Raw genomic sequence first — 22051 nt, 5'->3', positions numbered from 1 at the left:
ATTGTGAACACTGGTGCCAGAGAGAAGAGACTGGAACAAAGGTAGGGGGCCGAAGGGGAGGACGGTGATGGAGGACCGTCAATCAGCAGCGATGCTGGAGGGTAGGGCAGGTGCCCTCGCGGAACGCCGGCTTGCAGAGGGCATTGCTTCTCAACCCTGGCTGCCCGTTGGATTCACCTGGGGAGATGTTTAAAAATACCAGTGCTTTGGGCTTCACCCTAGAACCATCAATCTTTGGAAGTGAGGCCAAGGCACTGCTGTGTTTAAAAAGCTTCTCAGGAGATTCTGTCACCGCTCGCGCTGAGGGCCACTGGTGGGAGCTGGGGACTTCAGCACTGGAATCTGGGATGCCGAATGGCTTACGTGGAGGGGATTCTGGAGAAGCGTGTTTGCTATGAACTGAGCTGGTCAGGATTTGAGATTGAAGAGAGAGGCGGAAGGAGGGTTAAGGGGCTGGGCAAGACAGGTGACGTTACTGCTTTGGCTGGGCGAATTTGGTTCTGCTGCTGCTGGGGTTTCGAGGCAACAAAGAGATAAGTTTTGAAAACTCGGGCCCTCTTCACGCTGAGGCTCACCGTCAAACCCGAATAGAAGCCAGGAGAAGGTGGGCAAAGAGAAGCTGAGAATATTCTCTTCCCTCACTTCTGGGCTTTTTCTTCTCAACATTGCCCTAAATAACTACCACCGGGGGCCTCCCTTTCCTGCACCTTTATGCAGACTGAAAAGGAGAAAAGGCAGCCTCACTGATACGCCCAGAATACCTCTACCTCAGGGCCTTTGCATCAGCTGTTACCACCTACCTGCTATTTTTTCCCTCTCAGATGCCTGAATACCCGAATCCCTCAATTTCCTACAGCACAGCAGCTTTTCCTTATTACTGTTGGTCTCCCACAGCATTTACTACAACCTGCTATATTTTGTATTTTTCTACCGCCTCTTCCTCCCCTCCAGAATGGAACATGATGAGGGAGGGACTGTGTGTGTGTGTGTGTGTGTGTGTGTGTGTGTGTGTGTATGTCATGGTTGTATCTCCAAGGCCTGCAATTCCTACTGCCACACAAGCAGGCACAAAAGAAATATCTGTGGAATGCATGATTAATGAGCGAGTAAGCGAAAAGCCCTTATGTGTCTGCACATTGGTGTGTGGCCGTTTGAATGTATTTACGATTATACGCTATTTCTTTGGGCTGGGTATGGCTTTTATTAACACTGTGGGTTTGCCTGTGCATATGTGCTTTTGCGCACACGAAGGATTCGCTGGGTCTGTGCACAATACGCTTCTGAATACGAGCTCGCGTGTCTCTCTGCCTGAGTATCTGTGCCCTCCAGTTGTGTGCGGATGTGTCTGGACCGTTCAGCCCGGGGTCAGGTTCCTGGAAGAAACCGCCTCGCGCCGGCAGAGGGCACCGGAGAGCCACGCGCCTGCGTTCAGGGGGCCGAAACGGAATTCTTGGCGGGTAGTTTTAGGGACCCAGGAGACCGAGAATCTGGCGGAAAGAAGTGGAAAGCTCTCTAGACCAACAGAGCACTCTAAAGTTGTGCAATTCCTGTGCAACTTCTGTGGCTTCCCCTCAGCTCCTCTCTCGGGACCCAGACGTCCAGGCACCCCCAACGACACTGTGAGCAGAAGCCTCTGTGGTCGGGGTTGGGAAGGGAGCTGGTCGCCAAGCTGGGCTCATAGGAAAGAGGAGGCGCCTACGGGAGGCCCCCCGTTCCTCTCACCAGGAGCTCCCTCCCCTCCCAGTTCCCGCATCTCTCAAGCCCAAGGATCTCCCAGCTCCTCCGTGCTTAGAGATCCTCGCGTGGCTGCCCTCCCCGTGGCCCTTCCCAGCCGTGGAGTTGGCTACTTCTCCCGCTGGACGGTACCACCCAGGATGAACAAAGGCAGGAGGCCCCTGCGCCCCTGCCCGGCCGGCTGCGGGCTGCGACACCGAGGCTGGCCCCACTGTGTGCCGGGGGAGGCCAGGGCAGCGCTCCAGGTGGCCCCGGGAAGCGGCTCGCTGTGCCCAGCCCTGGGTTTTGTAGGTGGGGAGAGGAGCGCTTCGCTCCCCACCCCGGGATTCATTAGCCATTTGAGAATTCCCAATTTGGAGAATCTAGGGCTTAGATTCCGGGTGTGGGATCAACAAGAGAAAAAAACAAAAAACAAAAAACAAAAAAAAACCCCAAGGATTTTGTGCTTTTTGACTCCGTGACCCACCACCTGCCCATCGCGTCCCCCCGCCCCCCCGAGACACACACATGCACGCACACGGCCTCCCCATCAAAGCCATCCCCCGGCCCACGGGCAGGTCCTCGCCCGGCCGCCCCCTCGGCAGCGGGGAGCCCCTGCCAGTGAGTGTGACGGGCGGGGCGCGGTGGCCGGTCCCGCGTCCCCCCCCCCCCCACCCCCACCCCGGGTCCCGCGCCGCGGGCATCTCCGTCCCGGGGAGGGGTGTGCGTGCGCGCCGGGGGCCGGAGGGCTGGGGGAGGGCTGGGGGAGGAGACGTCAGGAGGGGCGGGGAGGGAGGGAGGGGAGGGGAGGGCCCGGAGGAGCGGAGAGCGGAAGAGCCCCGGAGAGCGCGAGCTGGGCGAGCGGCGGCACCGGGCGCGGGAGGGCCGGGGCGAGGGCGGGACCGCGCGGGCCGGAGGGGCCGGGAGGGAGGGGGCCGCGGGCCGGGGAAGTGAGTTGGTGCGCGCGGGGGTGCGCGCGTGCGAGTGTGTGTGCGCGTGTGCACGCGCGTGTGCAGGGCCGGGGGCGGGCTCCGGCCCCGCCGCCTCCTCCCGCCCGCGCCCCGCGCTCCGCCGCCAACTCGGGGCCCCGGCGCGGCGGGCGGCGGGCAGCATGCTCAGCCTCCTCGTCTGGATCCTCACTCTCTCCGACACTTTCTCCCAAGGTAAGCCCCTCCGCCTGCGCTCGGCGACCCGCCGGCCAGGCAGCCCGCCCCCCTGGGGCGCGGGCCCGAGTTTCCCGCGGAGGCGCCCAAGTTGTCCCCGGCCGCGGGCGCGGGGGTCGGGCCGTCGCGGGACCCGAACGCGCACGGCGCCCTCCGGAGCCTCCGGCAGCCTCCCCGCCTCTGCCGGCCGAGGCCCGGAGTCCGCACGCCCGGTTCCTGCGGGGGGATGGGGGGAGGAGGAGGAGGGTGGGATTTCAGATTTGGGGTGGGAGGTGCGTGGAAAGCTGGGGACCCGGCTCCCGAAGATGCGGCGAAGGGAATCCCGACTCCAGATCAGCCCCTGAGTGTGTGTGTGGCGGGGGGGGGGGGGGGGGAGGGGGGGCTCCAGACTGCCTGGGCCGCCCCTTCTGGAGGAGGGGAGGGCTGCCGGAAAGGGGGGGGCTCTGCTGGGACCCCTGCCCGCGGAGGCGCCGGCTGGGGAGCGACTTCCAAAGGCAGCTTGGGTTGGCTGGAAATGCCGCGGGGGGGGGGGGGTGCACTGGGGGGGGGGTTCACGTCCCACTTGGGGTCGGGAAAGTGTTGATGTTGGGGGGGCTTCTTTGGAACTGGCAGGGGAGAGGCTGGGGGAGATGAGAATGGTCGTGTATCTTGAGGCTGGGGGTTGGGGGCACGGCAGGGCCCAGGCTTCAGCCAGCACCGGGGTCTGTGGGTGTGCACCCTCGCCTCCTGGGTCTCACTCTAAGAGTCAATCCTGCCCGAGCTAGCCGCCCCCTGCCAAAAATAGAGCTGACACCCAGGCACCAGAAACCAGTCATAGACCCGGAGACAGACTGCTCACCTACTGAGACAGATACACCCACAAGCATCTCCCAAGCCGAGACAGACACACACACAAAGACACTGACACCCTGGGGAACACACATTCCTCCCCCGTGTCGGCTTGCACATTCATGCACCCAAACACATCAAAACTCACCCAGACACGCCGCGTGTGTGCAGGCGGGCATTCACAAGGACATGCCACACACACGCTGAAGCCCTTCTACAGATACCGGCCCTCCAGCAAACAAAGAAACTTGAACAGACGTTCATATAGGCAGACACCTATGGGGATGTACAGACGACATCATGGAGGAGGTGGTCTCTTTTCGGGTGGAGGGGAAGTCAGCTGTCAGCTTGGGCAGAATCCCCTCAGGCTTTGCCCTGTTCTCAGTTCCCTTCCGGGGCTGGTGTGTGTGTGTGTGTGTGTGTGTGTGTGTGTGTGTGTGTGTGTGTTTAGGGGTGGGATGTGGTGCTGGACCCCTCCTCTCCTTACCAGGCCCCTCCCCAGCTCCCAAGGCAAAGCCTGGCCGACTTAGTGGAGGGCTGGTTTTGATTCATCTTCCCAGTAAGGGCCCCCAAGCCCCCCAACACCAGCCCGAGACCCGGGGGAGGGTGTGCATCCTGGGTGTGAGTGGGGTGGGAGGCGGTGCTGGGGAAGGAGGCCTGGCCCTGAGGCTGGCAGGCCCAGCAGCCACTTGGCAGAAAGTTGGGAAGATGACTTAAGTTCTGACTTTGTTGGGCTGGCTGCTAGGGGGGTGGGGGGGGGGGGCGGAGGGCGGCTGGGTCAGTATCAGCGCGTGTTGGGGGCAAGCGGGCATCTGTCCCCGGTCCCGCAGCCCTGTGGCATGTCAGCAGTACGGAACAAAATGAGCTTCAAGGAACAAAAGGTGCGGTTAGCAAACAGGAGAGCCTTGTGGATTGAATCGGGGACTAAACGGTCAGAGACTGAGGGGTGTGCTGTGGGCCTTTCTCCCTCTGGGGAGGGGGAGGGTCGGGCGAGCTGAGCTCCCACCTCCTGCCTCCGAGCCTCCGACTGGGCTGAAAGCGAGACCCGACGGAGTGTGCAAAGTATTTGTGTGGGGGAGGGATGCCGAAGAAAAGGAAGGGGGAAAATGGACGGAGGGGAGAGGAAGTCACCGCTGGCTGGCGGTTCCTGGGGGGAGGGACTGGGGGGCTGGCAGGGAGGGAAGGAGCGGGGACCTGGGGACACGGAGATACTCACAGGGTGGGTGACCTCTCCTTGGCCTCCATCCTTAGAAAGACAGAGGTCCAGGTCAGGGACTAGGGGAGGTGGAGACGGAATGGGGGAGAGGGGTGCAGGGTGGGGGGAGGCTGGTGGGGAAAAGGGGAGAAGGGAGCAGAAGGCAGTCATATTGGGGGGGGAGCAGGGGGGTAGGGAGAGACTCAGCCCAGGCAGAGAAATAAAAATCGTATTTTAAAGAATTTCAATGGGCTTCATCAATCTTCATTTTTCACTAAATAATTTTCTGTATCTTATCTAAATGAAAACCATTATCCTTCCCCCCGTTTCCATCATGTGCCGGCTCCTCAGACTGATTGCGCCGAAAATTGAAATATTTATTCATTTTCTGGGAGATTTTCTCGCTCCCCAGTCTCGGGGAGGAGAAATTGAAAAAGAAAGATTATAGCTAATCAGAGCAATGTGGGCTGACAGGCTGGCTCAGGGCGGGAGCTGCCTCCAGGGGATGGAGGGGGAGGTAGGAGGAAAGTCAGTCCCTCCAGCCCCCAGAGGTCCCCAGGGCCCCCCAGCCACCTTGGCAGGGGGGTGAGGAGCAAAGAGAAGAGTGCCTCAGTGCTGCTCCATCCTGGCGAGAACAGGAGTCTGGAAAGACCAGTAGTGGGGAATCCGCTGTCGAGGGGACAGCTGCACGCAGGCTCCAGGATGCCCCACTTCTGCCCGCCCAGCCCAGAGCAGGCCCTGAGGGTGGGGAGACAGGCAGAAATCAGGACGCCAGGCCCCCCTGTGACCTTGATTGGATTCCACCTTCCACTCACTTGGAGCTGAAGGGAGGCTGTGAACCCACTGCTCTGGGCTTGGCATCACCCTGGATTCCAGAGAACCTCGGACCAGAGGAGGAGGCCTGTAGGCCCTCGCTCCCACCTCCTGCTGGTCACCAGGCCGCTGACCCGGTTGTCCTGCCCTGCCGTTGGTTCTCCGGCGGGGTGGGGGCGAGGAAGCCGGTGCTGTCTGCCACACTCCTGTCACCCCTTGTCTTGAGAGCCCAGGGCTCTGATGCGAGCTCCTCTGGCCTGCGTACCCTCGGGGACCAGGTCTCCGTCTCGCCTCCATCTCTCGTCTCTGACACAGCGCTCCGCCCTCAGTAAGCGCCCTTGAATGTCTGATCAATTGATTGGTCTGATGCATGTGTCAGGGTCCGAAGGACGCAGTAGGAAACGGTGATTACGTCGCGGGCTCGGCCCCTTGGTGGACGCGTCACGTCAGCTTGAACCAGGTATGCGCCTTCTCTGGGCCTCACTCTGCCCGTCGGTAAGGCGAGGCCAGAAACTGCGCCTCGAGGGGTCAGGATGGCAGTTAAATGTGCCGTGCGTGCGCGTCAGGGCGCGGACCGACGTCTGGCCCAGACAGAGGTGCTCAGGAGGGCAGCCGTCAGGGGGACGGCAGTGCCCGGCAGGTGGGCTGTGTGTGCCTTCCTCGGGCTCCTCTTTATGCTTCTCTGTGCTCCCTCCAGCTGCTCTGGCTCCTGTCCTGACCTTCGGCGCCCCCTCGAGGACCTCTCCCGGAGAGGACTGGGCTGTGGCCGACCCAGGAGGGGGACCCGCAGCCTCAGCTGGCCAGAGACCTCGGAAAGCTGTGGGGCTGGGAAGAAAGCAGAGTGGAGCAGGAGGCCGGCCTTCGAGGGAGAAGGATGCAGGGCTCTTGAGGGCAGCGGGGAGTGGACACTCGGCTGAGGTGGCCGCATTTCTGAGGCCAGAAATAACAGCGATCATTTACGGAGCCCTTGTGCTAACTACCTGCTATGCATTATCTAATTTAATCTGTGCAGCAACCCCTGAGGTCAGCTCTGTAATTATCCCCCCTTCATGGATGAGAAATTGAGGTTTAACAGGTTAAGTGTCTTATTGGTAGTTGTGGGAACCAACTGACCTCAGAGCCTGCACCCTCCGCCCTGCCCCTGCCCCAGTCCAGGGACCCCACGTGGCCGCAGGGACAGAGGCTGGACCGGCACAGGTCTTTCCTGGTCCTGAGTGGAATGGGAACTCGAGAGGAAAGAGAATGAGCATCCCATGAAGGTAAACTCATTCACATTTTAAGAACAATCCTTCATTCGGAAATTCTGTCTTTCCACAATTTTTGGTATTGAATGGTTTTTCTTGGATGGTACGATGGTGTTTATAAGTGGCTCTTTTCAAAAGGATTTTACTTGGCAGATAAAGAGGGTTGCAGACCTGTGTTTGTTTCTAATATTGAGCACAGCCTTGCAGGTAGGTCTGTGAACTACACTGGGGGGCTCCGTGCAAGGCTGACTCCTGAGAGGTCCAGGGTCATACAGAGGCAAGGGCCGAGCACTGAGCGAGGGCACAGGGTGGGATCCCAGGTAGGCCACCTCCAAGCCAGGCCCTTCCCGGCAGGCACGGAGGCTGGGGTCTGGGGTGGCCTGTTCCGGTCCGCTTCGAGATGCCTGGCCAAGCATGGGTGAAAAGTGCTTGTGGGGGTGGACCCCACACCACAGCATCAAAATTACCTTTTATTGAATTCCTACTGTGTGTTTTGCACATTATCCCTTCTGCCTTTTAACGGCCTTGTGAAGTTAATGTCCGCCCCCCCCCCCCCCATTTTAGAGATAAAGCAACTGAAGCTGAGTTTAATTAACGTGTTCAAGGCCCTACCTTAGGTGTTAGATTCCAGATTAAAACTCTCTTTGTGTCCCTCTGCCAGGCACCTGCACGTGCACACGAGTGCAGGGGGGCCCCTTGGAGCTGGGGCAGCCCAGAGGGACAGGCGGCCTCCTCTCCTCCTGCCCTCAGTGGCGGGCGGGCTTCTCCTGGTGGCTGGCCTCTCTCCATCTCCCCGCCCCGCCTTGATGGCTCTCCTGTCTTATTCCGTGGGGGTCACAGCTGTGCGCACCCTCTGTCAGAAGGAGGTTTTCCATCTGTCCTACCTCGAGAGTCTTTAACTGTGGGTTTGTGTTGTGCCTTCCAATTTCAACGTTTTCACATGTACTATCTCATTTAATAGAGATATATGACCAGCCTGTGATGCGGGCAGGGTAGTTCTTGTTCCTCCATTTGATAGATGAGAAAACAGACTGAGAACTTAAATGACTTGGTATGAGCAGAGGTTGGGCCGGACGGAAAGATGGGGCAAGTTCCGTCATCTCTCTAATTTCTAGGGGCTCCTTCCAGCTGAGGGTAGGGAGATCCCTCTCCGTTCCCCCCTGAGCTGAGAAAGCCTGGCCCTTTCCCGATCTCCCTGCTCCTGCTTGGTTTCTCCCCCAGCCCGTTTTCCTAGGGGCTCTGGAAACGGCTGGGGGTGTGGGGCTGGGTGGTTCAGCAGTGGAGGAGAAGGACGTAGCCATGTCCTTGATCCTGAAATGTGAGAGGCCAAGGAAAAGGCAGTCTCGGGGCTCGGGGCTCACCCCAAGTGAGGGAGAAAGCCATTCACCTCTGTGGCAGACCCACGTTGTGTTTTGTACGCGTTAGCACCTAACCTGACACCGACAGTCTGTTAAAGGTGGGAGCTTCGTATCCTCGTGTTATAGACGCATGAAGAAGTTAAGCAGATTGTCGGAGACGACAGAGCCCGGGCCCCAGCAGGGAAGTTGGGGTAGGGTCGGGAATATTCTCAGGAGAACGGTCCCTGAAGGTCAGCGCTTTGCAAGTCTGGGGACGCAGGCCCGCCTCCACCGTGTGTGCCGGTCCGCACGTGCGCGCACGCACCCCGCCCCCACGTACACGTGTCAAGGACCCGTCTCTCGCCCCCAGACGCGTGTGGTCACGGCCTGTCCGTCCAGCAGAGCGCTGGTGTGCGGCGTGGCCACGTTTCTGGGTACCACGCGCGTCCTTGAAGGCACTGCAGCTCGTCTGTCCGGCGTGCTCTGGGTCCCCCGTGATAGACGCCCACGCTCCAAGCAAGGTTAAGCGTGTCAGGACCCCGCGGTTCCGGTTCTGTGCCTCCAGCCCCTCTACCCTGCAGCCCCCAGCTCTGACACCTGCCTGTGCCGCCCCGGTTAGGTCCTCTGAGCGCCCAGGGCGAAGGCCGCTCTAGCTCCGGGGCATCGCGGATGTCAAGGTTTGCTTCTTCTCCCTCCCGCTCGCCCCCCCCCACCCCCCGCACCCCATGGGCTCCCCGAGCTCCCACTTTCTCCCTCCCTCCACATTTAATTTCTCCACCAACTTTTATTAACCTCTGTAGTCTCGGGGGACTGCCGCCTCATTCCTCTCTGCTCTCCTTGAGTCCATTTAACAAAATTGGGATCATATTGAAATAAATGGGCCTTGCAGCCAGCCACCCTCCTCGGAATGAAGGGTCTTCAATCCAGGGGTGGAAATCTCTAGCCCTCTCTAGCAAATTCTGTTCGTGCTCAGGCTTCATTCCTGTTGGGGGGAGGTTGGAGGCTGGCTCTGGGACAGTGTGTGTGTGTGGGTTGGGGTGGGGGGGTGGTTAGGGTATCTCCCAGAAGGCAGCTGGGCCTGGTTTTGAGACAGAGAAGGGACAGCAGGGTGGGGCTGTCCCAGGAGGCTGTCCCACCCCACGCCAGGTGAGGGATGCAGATTCTTCTGGACTGGGCGTCTGATGCTCTTGTTCCGTGCCCTTTATCTCCTGCAGCAGTGTGAAAGCTCACCCTTGCTGGAAGGTGTGCGTCAGCCCTCTGTCCCTTCACGCAGCAGAAATGTGTTCTGTGCCTACTGTGGGCCAGACACCGGTGTCACAAACCAATAAAGCCCTATCCCTGCCCTTGAGGTTTCACATCAGGATTTCAGTGCAGATGGCTTCACTTCAGTAGGCCTCAGTTTCCTTTTCCATCAAATGGGGAGAATTAATTTTTTTTAAATCAATGAATGTTTATTACTATATCCAAAACATACTGGGAGGCATTATGGAAAATTTTTAAAAACGGACATCATGGGGCGCCCGGGTGGCTCCGTCAAAGTTAAGCGTCTGACTCTTGATTTCAGCTCAGGGCATGATCTCATGGGTCATGAGTTTGAGCCCCCCATCAGGGGAGATCCTGCTTCGGATCCTCTGTCTCCCTCTCTGGCCCTCCCCTGCTCGTGCTCTCTGTCTCTCACGCAAAAATAAATAAAAGCATGTAGGGGCGCCTGGGTGGCTCAGTCGGTTAAGTGGCCGACTTCGGCTCGGGTCATGATCTCGCGGTCCGTGAGTTCGAGCCCCGCGTCGGGCTCTGTGCCAACAGCTCAGAGCCTGGAGCCTGTTTCAGATTCTGTGTCTCCCTCTCTCTCTGCCCCTCCCCTGTTCATGCTCTGTCTCTCTCTCTCAAAAATAAAAATAAACGTTAAAAAAAAAAAGCATGTAAAAAAAGTGACATCATGTGGTCTCTCCCCTCCAGGAGGCTAAGATGTGCACACAGCCGGATTCCAGGTGCCGGGAGAGCAGGGTCAGGTCAGAGCTGGAGCGTTCGGGGCAGGGGAGCCGCGTGGGCAGACGAGGCCAGGAAGGGATCCAGGGAGGAGGTGGGTCTAAGGATGGACAGGATGTGGATGTGGCAGGAAGAGGGAGAGCATTACCAGACCCGCAGAGCTTTGGAGCCAAGGTGTGGCTGCAGAATGCGCGAGGTCCGTTGAGGCTGGTTGCAGCTGGGTGTCTGGGTTGGGGAGAAACAGGCAGGGTGATCCAGAACAGACCAGGGCCGGACCCGGAACGTCTTGAAAAGTTAGTCCGGAGACTGTCCTGTAAGAAGCGTGGGGCCAGGGGCTTCTGTCGTCAAGTATGATCCCTACCTCACTCCTCACCAAATCGTCCCCTTCTCTTAGACTCCTCATCTGCTGGGGCGGCCCCTTCAGTTCAACGAAGAGGTGAAGTAGACAGGTAATCAGGGTTTGACCAGTCAGAAGTGAGCAGAAAACCCGGGGGAAGTCCCTCTTCTGGCCTGGGAAGTCTCAGATGTGTGAGCTGAGTTGGGGAGCCTCCCAGATGATGAGCAGAGCCCTCAGGTTTAAGAGATGCGTGGGGGCAGAGTTCAGTGGAGGTAACCAAGGCCAGCGCCCTGCCGTGTCAGGGGGCCCCCTGTGCCTGTCGGTGGGCCTGTCTCGAGTCTGGGGGACCCTTCTGCTTGCAGCAGAGGGCCAGGCCCAGGCTGTTTCCTCTGGTGGCCTCAGATGTGTGTGTGTGTGTGTGTGTGTATGTGTGTGTGTGTGTGTGTGTGTTTGGGAGCTGAGCCTAGAGATTGTCAAACCTCTGGGAGCCCCTGAGCTCCTTTTATCAAATGGAAACCTTTGAAGAAGGTTCCCACCAGCGGGGAGGGAGCCTGTGTGCAGCTAAGCAAAGTGTTGTCTTCATGGCTGGGCCAGGCCTGGCTCTCGAGGAGGCACCAGGGTAGAAAGGTAAGTGGAGTGTGGTCCCTGTCCTTGGGGCTCTCCGGTCCCAGGATAAACACAGTGACAATACTATATGACCAAGGTTGTGAGGCAGGAATGTGAAAAATGCTGAGGTCTGAGCGCGGGCCGCGGGCTGGCGGCCGGGAGCCTGGCCGGGGGAGGGGACAGCCCGCCTCCACAGATGTGAGGCTCAGGGGCTGCGGCCCCGGAGCTTCGGAGCTTCTGGAATGCAGCGCCCTGGACAATCCCCGATTGTGCCCCCCTGCTCCGGATGGAAGGAGCCGAGGAATCTGAAGGAGGGAGCCGAGGTCCCTCCCAAGGATTATGATTTCCAGGAACAAAGGCTGTTTCTCTAAAGCCCACTTTCCCCAAATCTCCTCACCTCCGGGGTTCAGCTTCCTCCTCCCCACCCCCACCCCACCCAGCGGAGCTCATCTCTAAATTAACTTTGTCCTTGTAATCAGCTTAGCCGAGTTGTTCCCCCTCCTTCCCGAATTCTCCCAGGAACAGCCTGGGGCCCTGCCCGCTCATTACCCAGCATTGTCAAGCCAGGAGATGCTTGCATGGCTCTACCCATTCGATTTCGCTTAACTGGGAGGTTATTACTAGGAAAGGAGCTGAGATGGGCAGATGGGGGCAGAGAGAGGGACCTGGGAGTGGGGTGGCCGTGGGGGCGGGGGGAGAGGCATTTTCAAAGGAATGGAAACCCAGGGACGGGCAGGCTGGCAGGGTGGAGCCCCTGAGGGAAGGTTGAGGTTTTCGCCGCCTGGGTGCCCTCATCCTCCAGAAGGACTTTCGTCAGGGCAGCGGGACTCCTGGGTTTTAATCCCAAACCCTGAGCAGTTGGCTTGCTCTGCGCCTGCGACCCAGCCTCCCTGGGAACCCACCAGCTGCCCTCGGCGGGACGGGACGGGGTGCCCGCGCTCCCCGCACGCTTGTGGGTCACGGCTGCTGCTCCATAAGCTCGCCGCACCCACCCCTCCTCACCCCTGTGGATCCTGGACTCTGGTGCCTATCACCCTGCACGCACGCGGAGAGTCGCCCCTCACCAGGCGGTGGGTTCAGTGGGAATACACGCTCATTTTAATGTCAGTTTGAGCCAAATATAATTAGAAAGGAAAATCTGACTTTGCAAAAAAAAAAAAAAAAAATCGAACGCATTGCAAAGCCAAGTTGAAATGACTTCTGGATTATCTGCACCACCGCCGCTCTCCATTTGTGCAGAAAATTGAGAGCGAGGCTGCAGCGCCCGTATCTAGGGGATTTGGTTTGTGCGCCCAGGGTCAGGTCATGGAGACTGGCCCCTTTCAACACAACCCCAGACTTGCGTGACCCCTGGAGCGCCCCGGGGCTTCGGAGGGGGGATGGCCGCCCCAGTGGTCGGGACCAAGCCACTCGGCCGGGAGCCTCAGTTTGCCCCTCCGTGCAATGGGTACAGTAGTGCCTACTAACCTCAGAGGGTTGCCGTGAGGACTGAATGAGGGAACTGTGTATTAAGGGGCAGAACGGGGAACACAAAAGCTATTCAATAAATGAGAGTTATTAATATTGCACAGTGCCTGCTTCTCACAGCTCACAAGAGTGAAGAGGACAAGAGTAGTTCAAATACAGAGACGTCCCCGGGTTCTGTGCCGAGGGAGGTGAACCGTGATGCCGGAAATTCCTAAGGTAGATGGTCCCTGGGGCGCAGTGCGGTGGGAGCTCTGAGGCAGTGGCCGAGCGTGATGGAAAGCGCCCCGGGTCGGAGCTGTGAGCCTTAGTTTCTGCATCTGTGAAATGGGGCGATGGCCCTACGTGAAGCTTGGAAAAGCACTCCTAACGCGGTGCCCAGGAAGCAAGCCCGTCGTCTTCACCCCTGTCTCTCTAGCAGGTTTCAGCTCAGCGTATTAGAACGGATTCTCAGACTTGGGCGTGCTGGCGGGACACCCGGGGATCTTGATAAGGTGCGGACACGGCGCCTTGTGATTTGGAAGGTCTGCGGCAGGTGGGGTTTCTGCCTCGGCACCGAGCTCCCAGATGCTGCTGGTGCTGCCGGTCCTGGGACCGCTTTGGGAGGTGTTGGAAGACGCTTTCCCCTGGAGAAACAGGCCTTCGGTGTTCTACTGGGCGGCAAGGGACAGTAGAATCCTCCTACGTGAATGAATTCACCTGTCAGCCTGCTTTGTTGTATCGCGGAGCCTGGATGGGTCATTGATTTAGGAGCTCCCATAGGTTTGTTTCAGGGAAGCAGGCTGTGGGGCAGGACAGGGGTGGTGCCCGCCAGGGCTCCCTGAGCTGCCCAGCCCCCTCCCTGCACCTCACCGGTCCCCAGCCCCCCTCCCGTCTGCCCGGGACAGCCGCTGCCAGCTGCAGAGTTGAAAAGCAAGCAGCCGGGGTGTTGTTGGGAAACCCTCCATGCCAGAGTCAGTCGGTCATCTCCACTCCATTTTTTTTTTTTTTTCTTCTACGAAAAAAGTTCTCATAATCCAGCTCTTGGTTTGGTGGAGATTTGGGAGACACAGTTCGACAGAGATACCAAACGGGACCTTGGGCTTTGGCTCAAGCATCGGGCCACGAGCGAGCGGTGTGATTTGGGAAGCAGGGTGGGTCGTGCGTAGGCTTAACTGGGGGCATGTTTGGGGGCCCCTGTGTCTGGGCAGGTCAGTTTCTCAGCAGACCTGGTGGTGGCTGGGCCAACATGGTGAGCTAACTCGCTCTTTCCCGCCTGCCCGTATCCGTGTGCAGAGCCCCAGCTGTCGAGGGAGATCATCAGGCCGGAGCAGAGAGAACCTGTCTCTGCCTTCAGAGTTCTGATTCCCTGGGTGAAGCTTAGTCCTTATGTCTGGGGAATCCCGGCCACTAGGGGAAGCAGGAATGGGCACTGATTCTCCTTCCTCCTCCCCTCTCCCCAGAACCACACACATTCTGCCATTACCCGTGCACACAGAGGTGCGTGCAGCCTGTGTTCCTGGAACCGAGAACTGGGTTGGCAGTGAAAACGGAGAGAAGATTCTTTACGAAAGCACCAGGTGTTTAGACTCTGTTCAGGTCGGACTCACCTGACTCCACCTGGACCTCAGGGTCCGTACCTGTCGGAGGAGAAAGGAAATGCCGTAGCCTTCTGTGCTCGCTCACTTTCACAGCCAATAGGCCCTGACAAGTGGGAAGTACCTCTCTGCGTCTAACCCGAAGCCTTCCTGCCCCCGCATGGAAAGCTGTCTCACTGGGGGCTGTAACTGAATAAATGCCCAGCATTCTCTCCGTGTGGATAAATGATGTCTTCCCCTGGCAGGTTCATCTCCTCACCTCCAGAGAAGGCTCCTCGTGCTGGAGAAGCAAGCCCAGGGAGGTCACTGGTGAGCCAGAACAGGCTGTCTCTTCAGGGGTCAGATTTGCTTTCCGGGGAAACACCAAGGCTGGTCTCCCGGTGTCCCCAATCAGGGCCGGAGCTGCCATGCCCTGACTTGTCTAGTGTTTCCCCCCCCCCCCCCCCCCCCCTCTGCAGCTCAGAGCAGCTGGGGGCCTGGGGGGGCTCTGGCGTCCTTCCCACTGTCTCTAGCTGATGGTCTGGGGCCCCCCTTACCTCCACGGGGGGCCAGGCCTCTGCTGCTGCAGTGGGGGTGTGGAGGGGAAATGGGGTAACCCCCCCACCCCCCCGGCCGGGGCAGGACCTGTTGTAGCTTCAGAGCGGGAGCGGTTTCCTCTCGGCATCACACGGGGACGTCCTCGGCCCAGCCTAGCCTGGGTGGATCCCTACGGAACTCCCTGTGGGTAGAGAAGGAAGGATCGGGATCTGCCTTTGGAGATCTCCCTGGGATACTGGGCCATATCTGACAGGTGCAGACTCTTAGCTCTGTACTTGGACTTGAGGGAGGAGCCGTGGTTTCTGCTACGGGGTAACTAATTACAGTAGGAGACATAGGCTCCCCATCTCCCGGGTCTAAACACGTACAAAGATTGTCTAAACGGGGGGTTGAACCCTGTTGTGTGTCTGCCGGGAAGAGGCAGAGATACGGGTGCCGGAGGGTCAGTTAGGAAGGTTCTCTGGCGGGGCAGAGGGAGGGCCAGACTCGGAGGAGCCTGCCAGAGGCTAGCAGGCTGCAGGCTGGGGGGGAGCTGGGAGCTGTGGCGTCACCTTGTCAGGTGTGACCGCTGCAGCATTCACACCGGAGGGCCGCTGACACACCCACGGAACAGGCAGCCAGCACCCTGGGAGGGGGCCCTGCTCCCCGGTGGACAGGGCTGCACGGCCCCCAGGGGGAGGAGCCCCCGGGGGGACAGGAACAAGGTGTCTGGGGCACTGGTGCTGGGGCCGCGGCTGCCCTTTTCCGAGGTAGCCAGCCCGGTGTGCCTGGCACGGGCCAGTCTGCTGGCCGGCCTGTGGGTGCCAGCCAGCTGCGGGCTCCTCCCGGCCGGTGCTCCGGCCTCTTCCTCCTGCTGCCCTTCCCCGTCTGCAGGTCTGTCACTCGGCAGGAGTGAAATGTGCCCTGGTCCTGGAGCAGTTGGCGCTTGATAATTTGTGGATTATAGCTAACTCTCGATAAAGATTCCCCTAATTGCTGGGCTCACCTCAGGTTCTATCATCAAAGCAAAGCCGCAAGGCCCCCTCTCGCCCTCCTTTCCTTTTTATTATCTCTTAATTAATCACTCTGGCTTTCACACTTAGCAGATAATTACAGTCTCCTGGGCACGCAGCTCATTTTCATAACCTCCTGCTCCACGCCGGCAGCAGAGGGGTGGGAGGAAGGGGAGAGACATGCCGAGAAAGGGGGGGAGCGGGTGGGATGAGGCCTGGGGCAGCAGCAGGCACCCCATGGAGCAGTTGGAGCCCTGCACCAGGCCCTGAGGAGGCTCCGCCAGGGCAGGGAGGCCATATGCTCCCTGGGGGCAGCCTACCTGGTCCCCGACGCAGCCCCCCTGAACTGTGCATGGCTGGCTCCTTCAGCCTCCCTGGGTGGGGTAGGGTAGGGGTGTGGTGGGTTGGGGTAGGGGTTCAATGGGGGTAGGGGTGTTGTGGGGTGGGGTACGGTAGGGGTGCGGAGGGGTGGGGTAGGGGTTCAGTGGGGGTAGGGGTGGGGTAGGGGTTCAATGGGGGCAGGGGTGTTGTGGGGTGGGGTAGGGTAGGGGTGCAGTGGGGTAGGGTAGAGTAGGGGTCCAGAGGAGGAGGGGTATGTGGTGTGGGGTAGGGGTTCAATGGGGACGGGGTGTTGTGGGCGGCGGTGGGGTGCAGTAGGGGTTCAATGGGGACAGGGCTGTTGTGGGGTAGGGTAGGGGTGCGGTGCGGGAGGGGTACATGGTGTGGGGTAGGGGGTTCAGTGGGTGCTGGGGTGTTGTGGCATAGGGTATGGTAGGGGTGCAGTGGGGTAGGGTAGAGTAGGGGTCCAGAGGGGGAGGGGTGTTGTCGGGTGGGGTAGGGTAGGGGTGCGGAGGGGTCGGGTAGGGGTTCAGTGGGGGCAGGGGTGTTGTGGGGTGGGGTAGGGTATGGGTGCAGTGGGGTAGGGTAGAGTAGGGGTCCAGAGTGGAAGGGGTATGTGTTGTGAGGTAGGGTTCCATTGGGGGCAGGGGTGTTGTCGGTTAGGGTAGGGGTGCGGTGGGGTTGGTTAGGGGTTCAATGGGGACCGGGGTGTTGTCGGATGGGGTGGGGTAGGGGTGTTATGGAGTGGGTAGAGGTGCAGCCAGGCAGGGTATGGTGGGGTGGGGTGAGGCACGGCATGGCAGGGTAGGGTAGAGGTGGGGTAAGGGTTCAACTTGGTAGGGGTGAGGAGGAGTTCTGCAGGACACATGCACAGGTTGCTGGGCAGAAAGCTGAGTGAGGAGCACGAGGTGGTCCCAAGTGAGGTTCCTTCCCCGCGGGTGGGATCGAGCGGCCTGGAGAGGCGACCGGGGGGCGATGGTCGAGCAGAGTCGCCATCCCAGCAGGACCCAGGTCTCGGGAAGTGTAGGTTTGGAGGTGAGCAGGGACACGGGGCCTGGGGCTTAGCCCAAGCCCACGGGGGTGACTCGGCGATGATGAGCCATCTGGTCGGGTGGGGGGGGATCGGCCCAGGCCACGTTCACACCTGTAGCGGGGGTGGCCGCTGTGCGAGGTGTCCACCCTGGGTGCCCACCTCCTTTCCCCCGGCTCCACCCCACAGACAAGCAGAGCGGAGCGGCGTCTGAAGGTGGAATTGAGAGGCTCCAGACACAGAGGCGTTTCCCCTCGGGGGCTGGACTCGGAGCTCCGGAACGATCCGCGTCTGCTCTTTGTGCGTCCGGCCGGGACTCCTGCAGGTCTGCAAGGAGGTGACGGAGGACGGGAGCATCCGTCTGTTTTTCCCTCTGTGTTGAGTTTTCCTTTGGGACCCTGGCACCCTGTGCTTGGTCTTTGGAATGAAAGACACTGGGCCGTTCTCCTTTTCTGCCTTCAGCTAGTTGTGAGACCTTGGAGTCGTCCTAGAACCTGGGTCCCGGTTCCTTCTTGGACGAGTGGGCATCTTTGAGAAGCTCACAGGCGGCCTGCGTCAGACCCCGTCCCTGGCATGTGACCGTGCTTGGCAGATGCCGGTGTTCCCACACCTCTTACCGCCGTAGTACACGACAGCACCTTGCCTGTGGCCGCGGAGCCACGCGAAACATGGCGCTTTGTTTACAGACTGGGGAGAGGGGAGGGGAGGGTCCTTTCCTTCACCTTCAACCCGCTGCTCCTTCTGGGGTGCGTTCTTGAGCAAAGCCTGCTGGCCTGGGCCCGGACGGTTTCCTTTCCACGAATCAGCTGCGTGCTCAGGCTGGGGCCTGCTTCAGCTCAGAGCTTCTCGGGGTCCAGCTCCAGGCAGGGCCGATCCACCCCCTGGCAGACCCCTAGGCCTCAGGCGGTCACCGCGCCTGCTGCGGGCAGCACAGCCCTTGTGCCGAAGGGTGAAATGTGGCGCGTCTCAGATGGCTTGTCACTTCTTTTTTAATGGAAAGTCTATCCACTGGTTTTTTTTTTTTTTTTTTTTTTTTTTTTTTTACTTTATTATTTATTTTGAGCCCCCTGGGCGCCCTTGGCTTGCTACTTCTGACAGTCCTCTGGCTTCCTGGGCCTTATAATAGGAATGTCTGTATGGGAGGGCAGGCGGGGGACACTATGGAAAGAGCACTGGCTTGCGAGTCTGGCTGTGGATGGTTAGCCCTGTTTGTGACCTTATGCGGTGACCTAGGCCTGCTTTCCTACTGTAAAATCAGAAGGTTAATCTCCCAAGATTCTTTCTGGCTGCATGGTTTCCAACTCTTGGCCATGCTGTGGGAGTTCACAAAAAGGACTGATTGTTCCTGAGTGAGGTCCTGGATCTCCAGTTTGGTTTTGGGGGGTACTGGTTTCAGAAGGCCAGAGCTGGGGTACCCCCAAGATAGCAGGGTGGAGCTGGGGGTGGGGGTGGGGGCAGGAAGCACACGTTGTCCCCGTTGTTGGACCGGGTCTGGACCTGGGGTAGGAAAGCATGGGGTGACCCCACCCCCCACCCCATGCACACACCGTCCACTGTCGTGGGGATGGTCTGGCTGGCTGCTCTGGGAGGGTGGGAGGCCCCGGAACAGGGCTGTGGGTGCTCGGGTGTGCATGTCTGAAGGGCAAGCTCTGGCTTCGCCCTGAACTTCAGCTTTGGTCTATGAAAAGATTTTGCAGAGTCTTGTGGGAACATAAACATTTGGCAGATTTCTTTCCCTGAAAGCTATTTCTTCCCTTTTCTTTTTCTGGGAACTTTCGCCAGCAAGATCAAGGCCCCTCCACCCTTCCCTCCTCCCTCCCCTCTGCCCAAGACACCCCACCCCGCGCTCCCCCCCCCCCCCCAGTGAAAACAAAGTGGTCTGGTGGGGGCACTGGGAAACCTCCCCGCAAACTGGGCCAGAAGAAAGACGTGAGGCAAACAGCTGTCCCAGGAGGAGAAGTTAGCAGAAGGGAGGGAGGTGGAGGGGAAAAGGCAAACGGCATCAGGCATGGGGGGGGAGTGCGGGGGGGGGGGGAGTGCGTTCCCGACATTTAAAATTCTTTTGGTTTTAATCATCTCAGCCCTACCGGAGCCCGGCTGTGGGGGAAGGGAGAAATGAAAACCAGCTCCTCGGACTGCAGGACAGCAGCCTCCGCTGGGACCCGCCGCCTCCCCAGCCTCCCCTACTGGGCTGCTCACCTCCCCGCATCCGAGGTTCCGAAGGGCGCCCTCCTCCAGGGGCCTTTCCTGACTTACCTCCCCTTTATCTCATTTCACAGGCTCCATTTAAAGCACTGACCTTTCAGTTTTCCGCCAGAGTGCAAGTTCCCCAAGGCCCTGGATTATGTTTTGTTAAAAACAAAACAAAAATAACAAATAACAAACCCCAGCCTCTTTCATAAGTCATGCCTGGGCCTCCTCTGCGGCGAGGGTCAGGGCCCTCAGAGAAGCTTCTGGGCCTGTTTTCCTCCTCTGTGAGCCGATTTGAAGCGATGGGCTGAGCCCCGGAGAGGCTCCAGGGGGGCGGGGAGGCTGGGAGGGCCCCCGGGCCGTGTCGGGGTCTGCCCTGTGAGAGGCCTGGGGTCCTGGGCCACCTTCTCACCCCCTCCACCCCCCACCCCCGCCTCCGCCAGCCCAGGCCCCTGATTCTGACTTCTCTATCTTGTTTTCTTTAATTTTTATTTTATTTTTTTTATTTTTTTATTTTTTTATTTTATTTTTGGGACAGAGAGAGACAGAGCATGAACGGGGGAGGGGCAGAGAGAGAGGGAGACACAGAATCGGAAACAGGCTCCAGGCTCCGAGCCATCGGCCCAGAGCCTGACGCGGGGCTCGAACTCACGGACCGCGAGATCGTGACCTGGCTGAAGTCGGACGCTTAACCGACTGCGCCACCCAGGCGCCCCACTTTAATTTGTATTTTAAGGAGGCTCCACATTCATCGCGGGGCTTGAACTCACGGCCCCGGAGATCTGGAGTCACACACTCCACCCTGAGCCAGCCAGGTGGCTTGAGTTCTCTATTTCTTAACCCATCGGTAGGCAGCTTTTTCCACTCTCCTGACCCCCTGCCGTTTCTCCCCCTTGCCCTCCAACCTCCGTCGCTGGGTGTTGGGACTGTGGTTCCCGTATGGGCCCCACTCACTCCATGTCGCCAGGGAGACGCAAACAGTGGGAGCTCCAGGGTAGTTGGAGCTGATCTCAGGTGGGGGCCGGGTGACCCGGGGTTTCCGCGTCTCTCTTTCTGGGGTTTATTTGGCTGTAAGACCGGGAGCTGACGCGGTGGCGCCCAAGGCCCCTCGCGGGTCCGAGCCCGGCCCCTCGCGGGTCCGAGCCCAGCGAGATCCTGTGCCGGGCACCCCACCTGGAGAAGCGCGCCCCGCTTTGTGGGTGTGGCACACACTGTGTCACAGCCCCGTGGGGACACTTGGCGGGGTATCCGGGACGCTTGAAGCACGCTGTGCGTGGCAGCTCTTACTGTGAAATCGAATCCTCACGTTCTGGGTGAGTAGTCAGGAGACCCGCGTTCACATTCCAGGGTCCCTCCCGACTTTCTGTGTCACCTCACACACGCCCGTTTCCCTGATTGTAGCCTAGGGCTCCTAAACCCTGTCTGTGAGTACACGTTAATGTGACGTCCTGGGGGGGAAGGGCCCACTCCGCCTTGGTCTTGCACCCGTACCCCCACCCCGCGCTCGGGAGAGTGCCAGCCGCCGATCCGCAAGGAGGACCCTGAGACTCAGGACCTGTGGTTCCCCCAGTGGCGCTCCCCACCCGCAGGTGCGACAATAACAAAGCGTCTGGATGTCTGCAAGTGTCCCCTGGGCTAAAATCGCCGCCCTTGGGGGGGCGCCTGGGTGGCTCGGTTAAGCGCCAGACTTCGGCTCAGGTCATGATCTCACGGTTCGCGGGTTCGAGCCCCGCGTCGGGCTCTGTGCTGATGGCTCAGAGCCTGGAGCCTGCCTCGGATTCTGTGTCTCCCTCTCTTTGCCCCTCCCCACTCACACTCTCTCTCTTGCTCTCAAAAAAAATTAAACATTAAAAAAAAAAATTAAACTCACTGCACTTGGGAAGCACGGAGCTGGTTGGAGGAAGAGCTGGATAGGATAGACCTGGAGGTCCGGCCTCTCTGCTTGGAGCCGTAGCTGGTTCTAAAACGCCACTCGCCTGCCTTCGCCCAGATGTTTGCCTTTGACCCACAGCCCGGACAGCGAAGAGAGGGGCTGCTGTCTGTCACCCAGGGGGAAGGAAAGTGTTCGGTCCCCCGCCCACCGCAGAGATGATTAGGTGTCGTCCCCCCCACCCCCAGCCACAGCCTGCCTGTTTATCCAGGATTGGGGCTAGTGAGGGGGCAGCAGGTGATGGGAGAGCCACCCGGGCAGCCCCCTAGCAGGGAGTGGCCAGAGCTCCTGGCTTCCTCCAGAAGCACCGCAGTGTCTCGGCCACAGCCGATGACAGCCCACGGTGCCGGACGGACGGTGGTGCCGGGCGGCAGGACTGACCGGGTCTCAGGTGTCCCAGCACCCCGCTCCCCCTCCCCCACCCCCGTAACTGCTGAGACTTCTCAGGTTTGAAAACTGAGGATTTGAGTTAGCAGTGAAAACCGGGACTCAGGAAGGAAGGTGACCCACTGCCCCGAGCAGACAGGGCAGTGCGGTTCCTGCCCCTGCCCAACACACGCCTCCCTCTCCACTCCCCCCTGCACACACCAGGAGGCCCCTTCTGGGAGGAGGGGTGATGAGATCGGGGACCCACTGCTCACGGAGGCCCAGAGAGGACTGGGGACACTTCTCTGGGACTGCTCCCAGATCCCCACGTCCCCAGACACCCTCCAACCTCCACCTGGAGCCCGGGGGTCCAGGGAGGGCTTAGGGAGGAGACAGGTGGAAGG

At 59.7% G+C, this 22051-nt stretch overlaps 1 protein-coding gene across 2 annotated transcripts in view; it reads left to right on the top strand.

The window, feature by feature from the left end:
- The first annotated feature begins 2524 nt into the window (after nt 1-2524).
- Nucleotides 2525-22051, top strand: part of KIRREL1 (kirre like nephrin family adhesion molecule 1) — a 99643-nt gene continuing 80116 nt past the window's right edge. For both annotated transcript variants that reach the window (XM_060644593.3, XM_060644592.3), the window contains exon 1: nt 2525-2876. In XM_060644593.3, coding sequence (XP_060500576.2) covers nt 2825-2876 — 52 coding nt within the window. In that variant the 5' untranslated portion in view covers nt 2525-2824. The remainder of the gene's footprint in view (nt 2877-22051) is intronic.

This window comes from Panthera onca, chromosome F1 (assembly GCF_046562875.1).
Source record: "Panthera onca isolate mPanOnc1 chromosome F1, mPanOnc1 haplotype 2, whole genome shotgun sequence".
Taxonomy (NCBI): domain Eukaryota; kingdom Metazoa; phylum Chordata; class Mammalia; order Carnivora; family Felidae; genus Panthera; species Panthera onca.
This window is presented reverse-complemented; position numbering and strand designations above follow the sequence as displayed.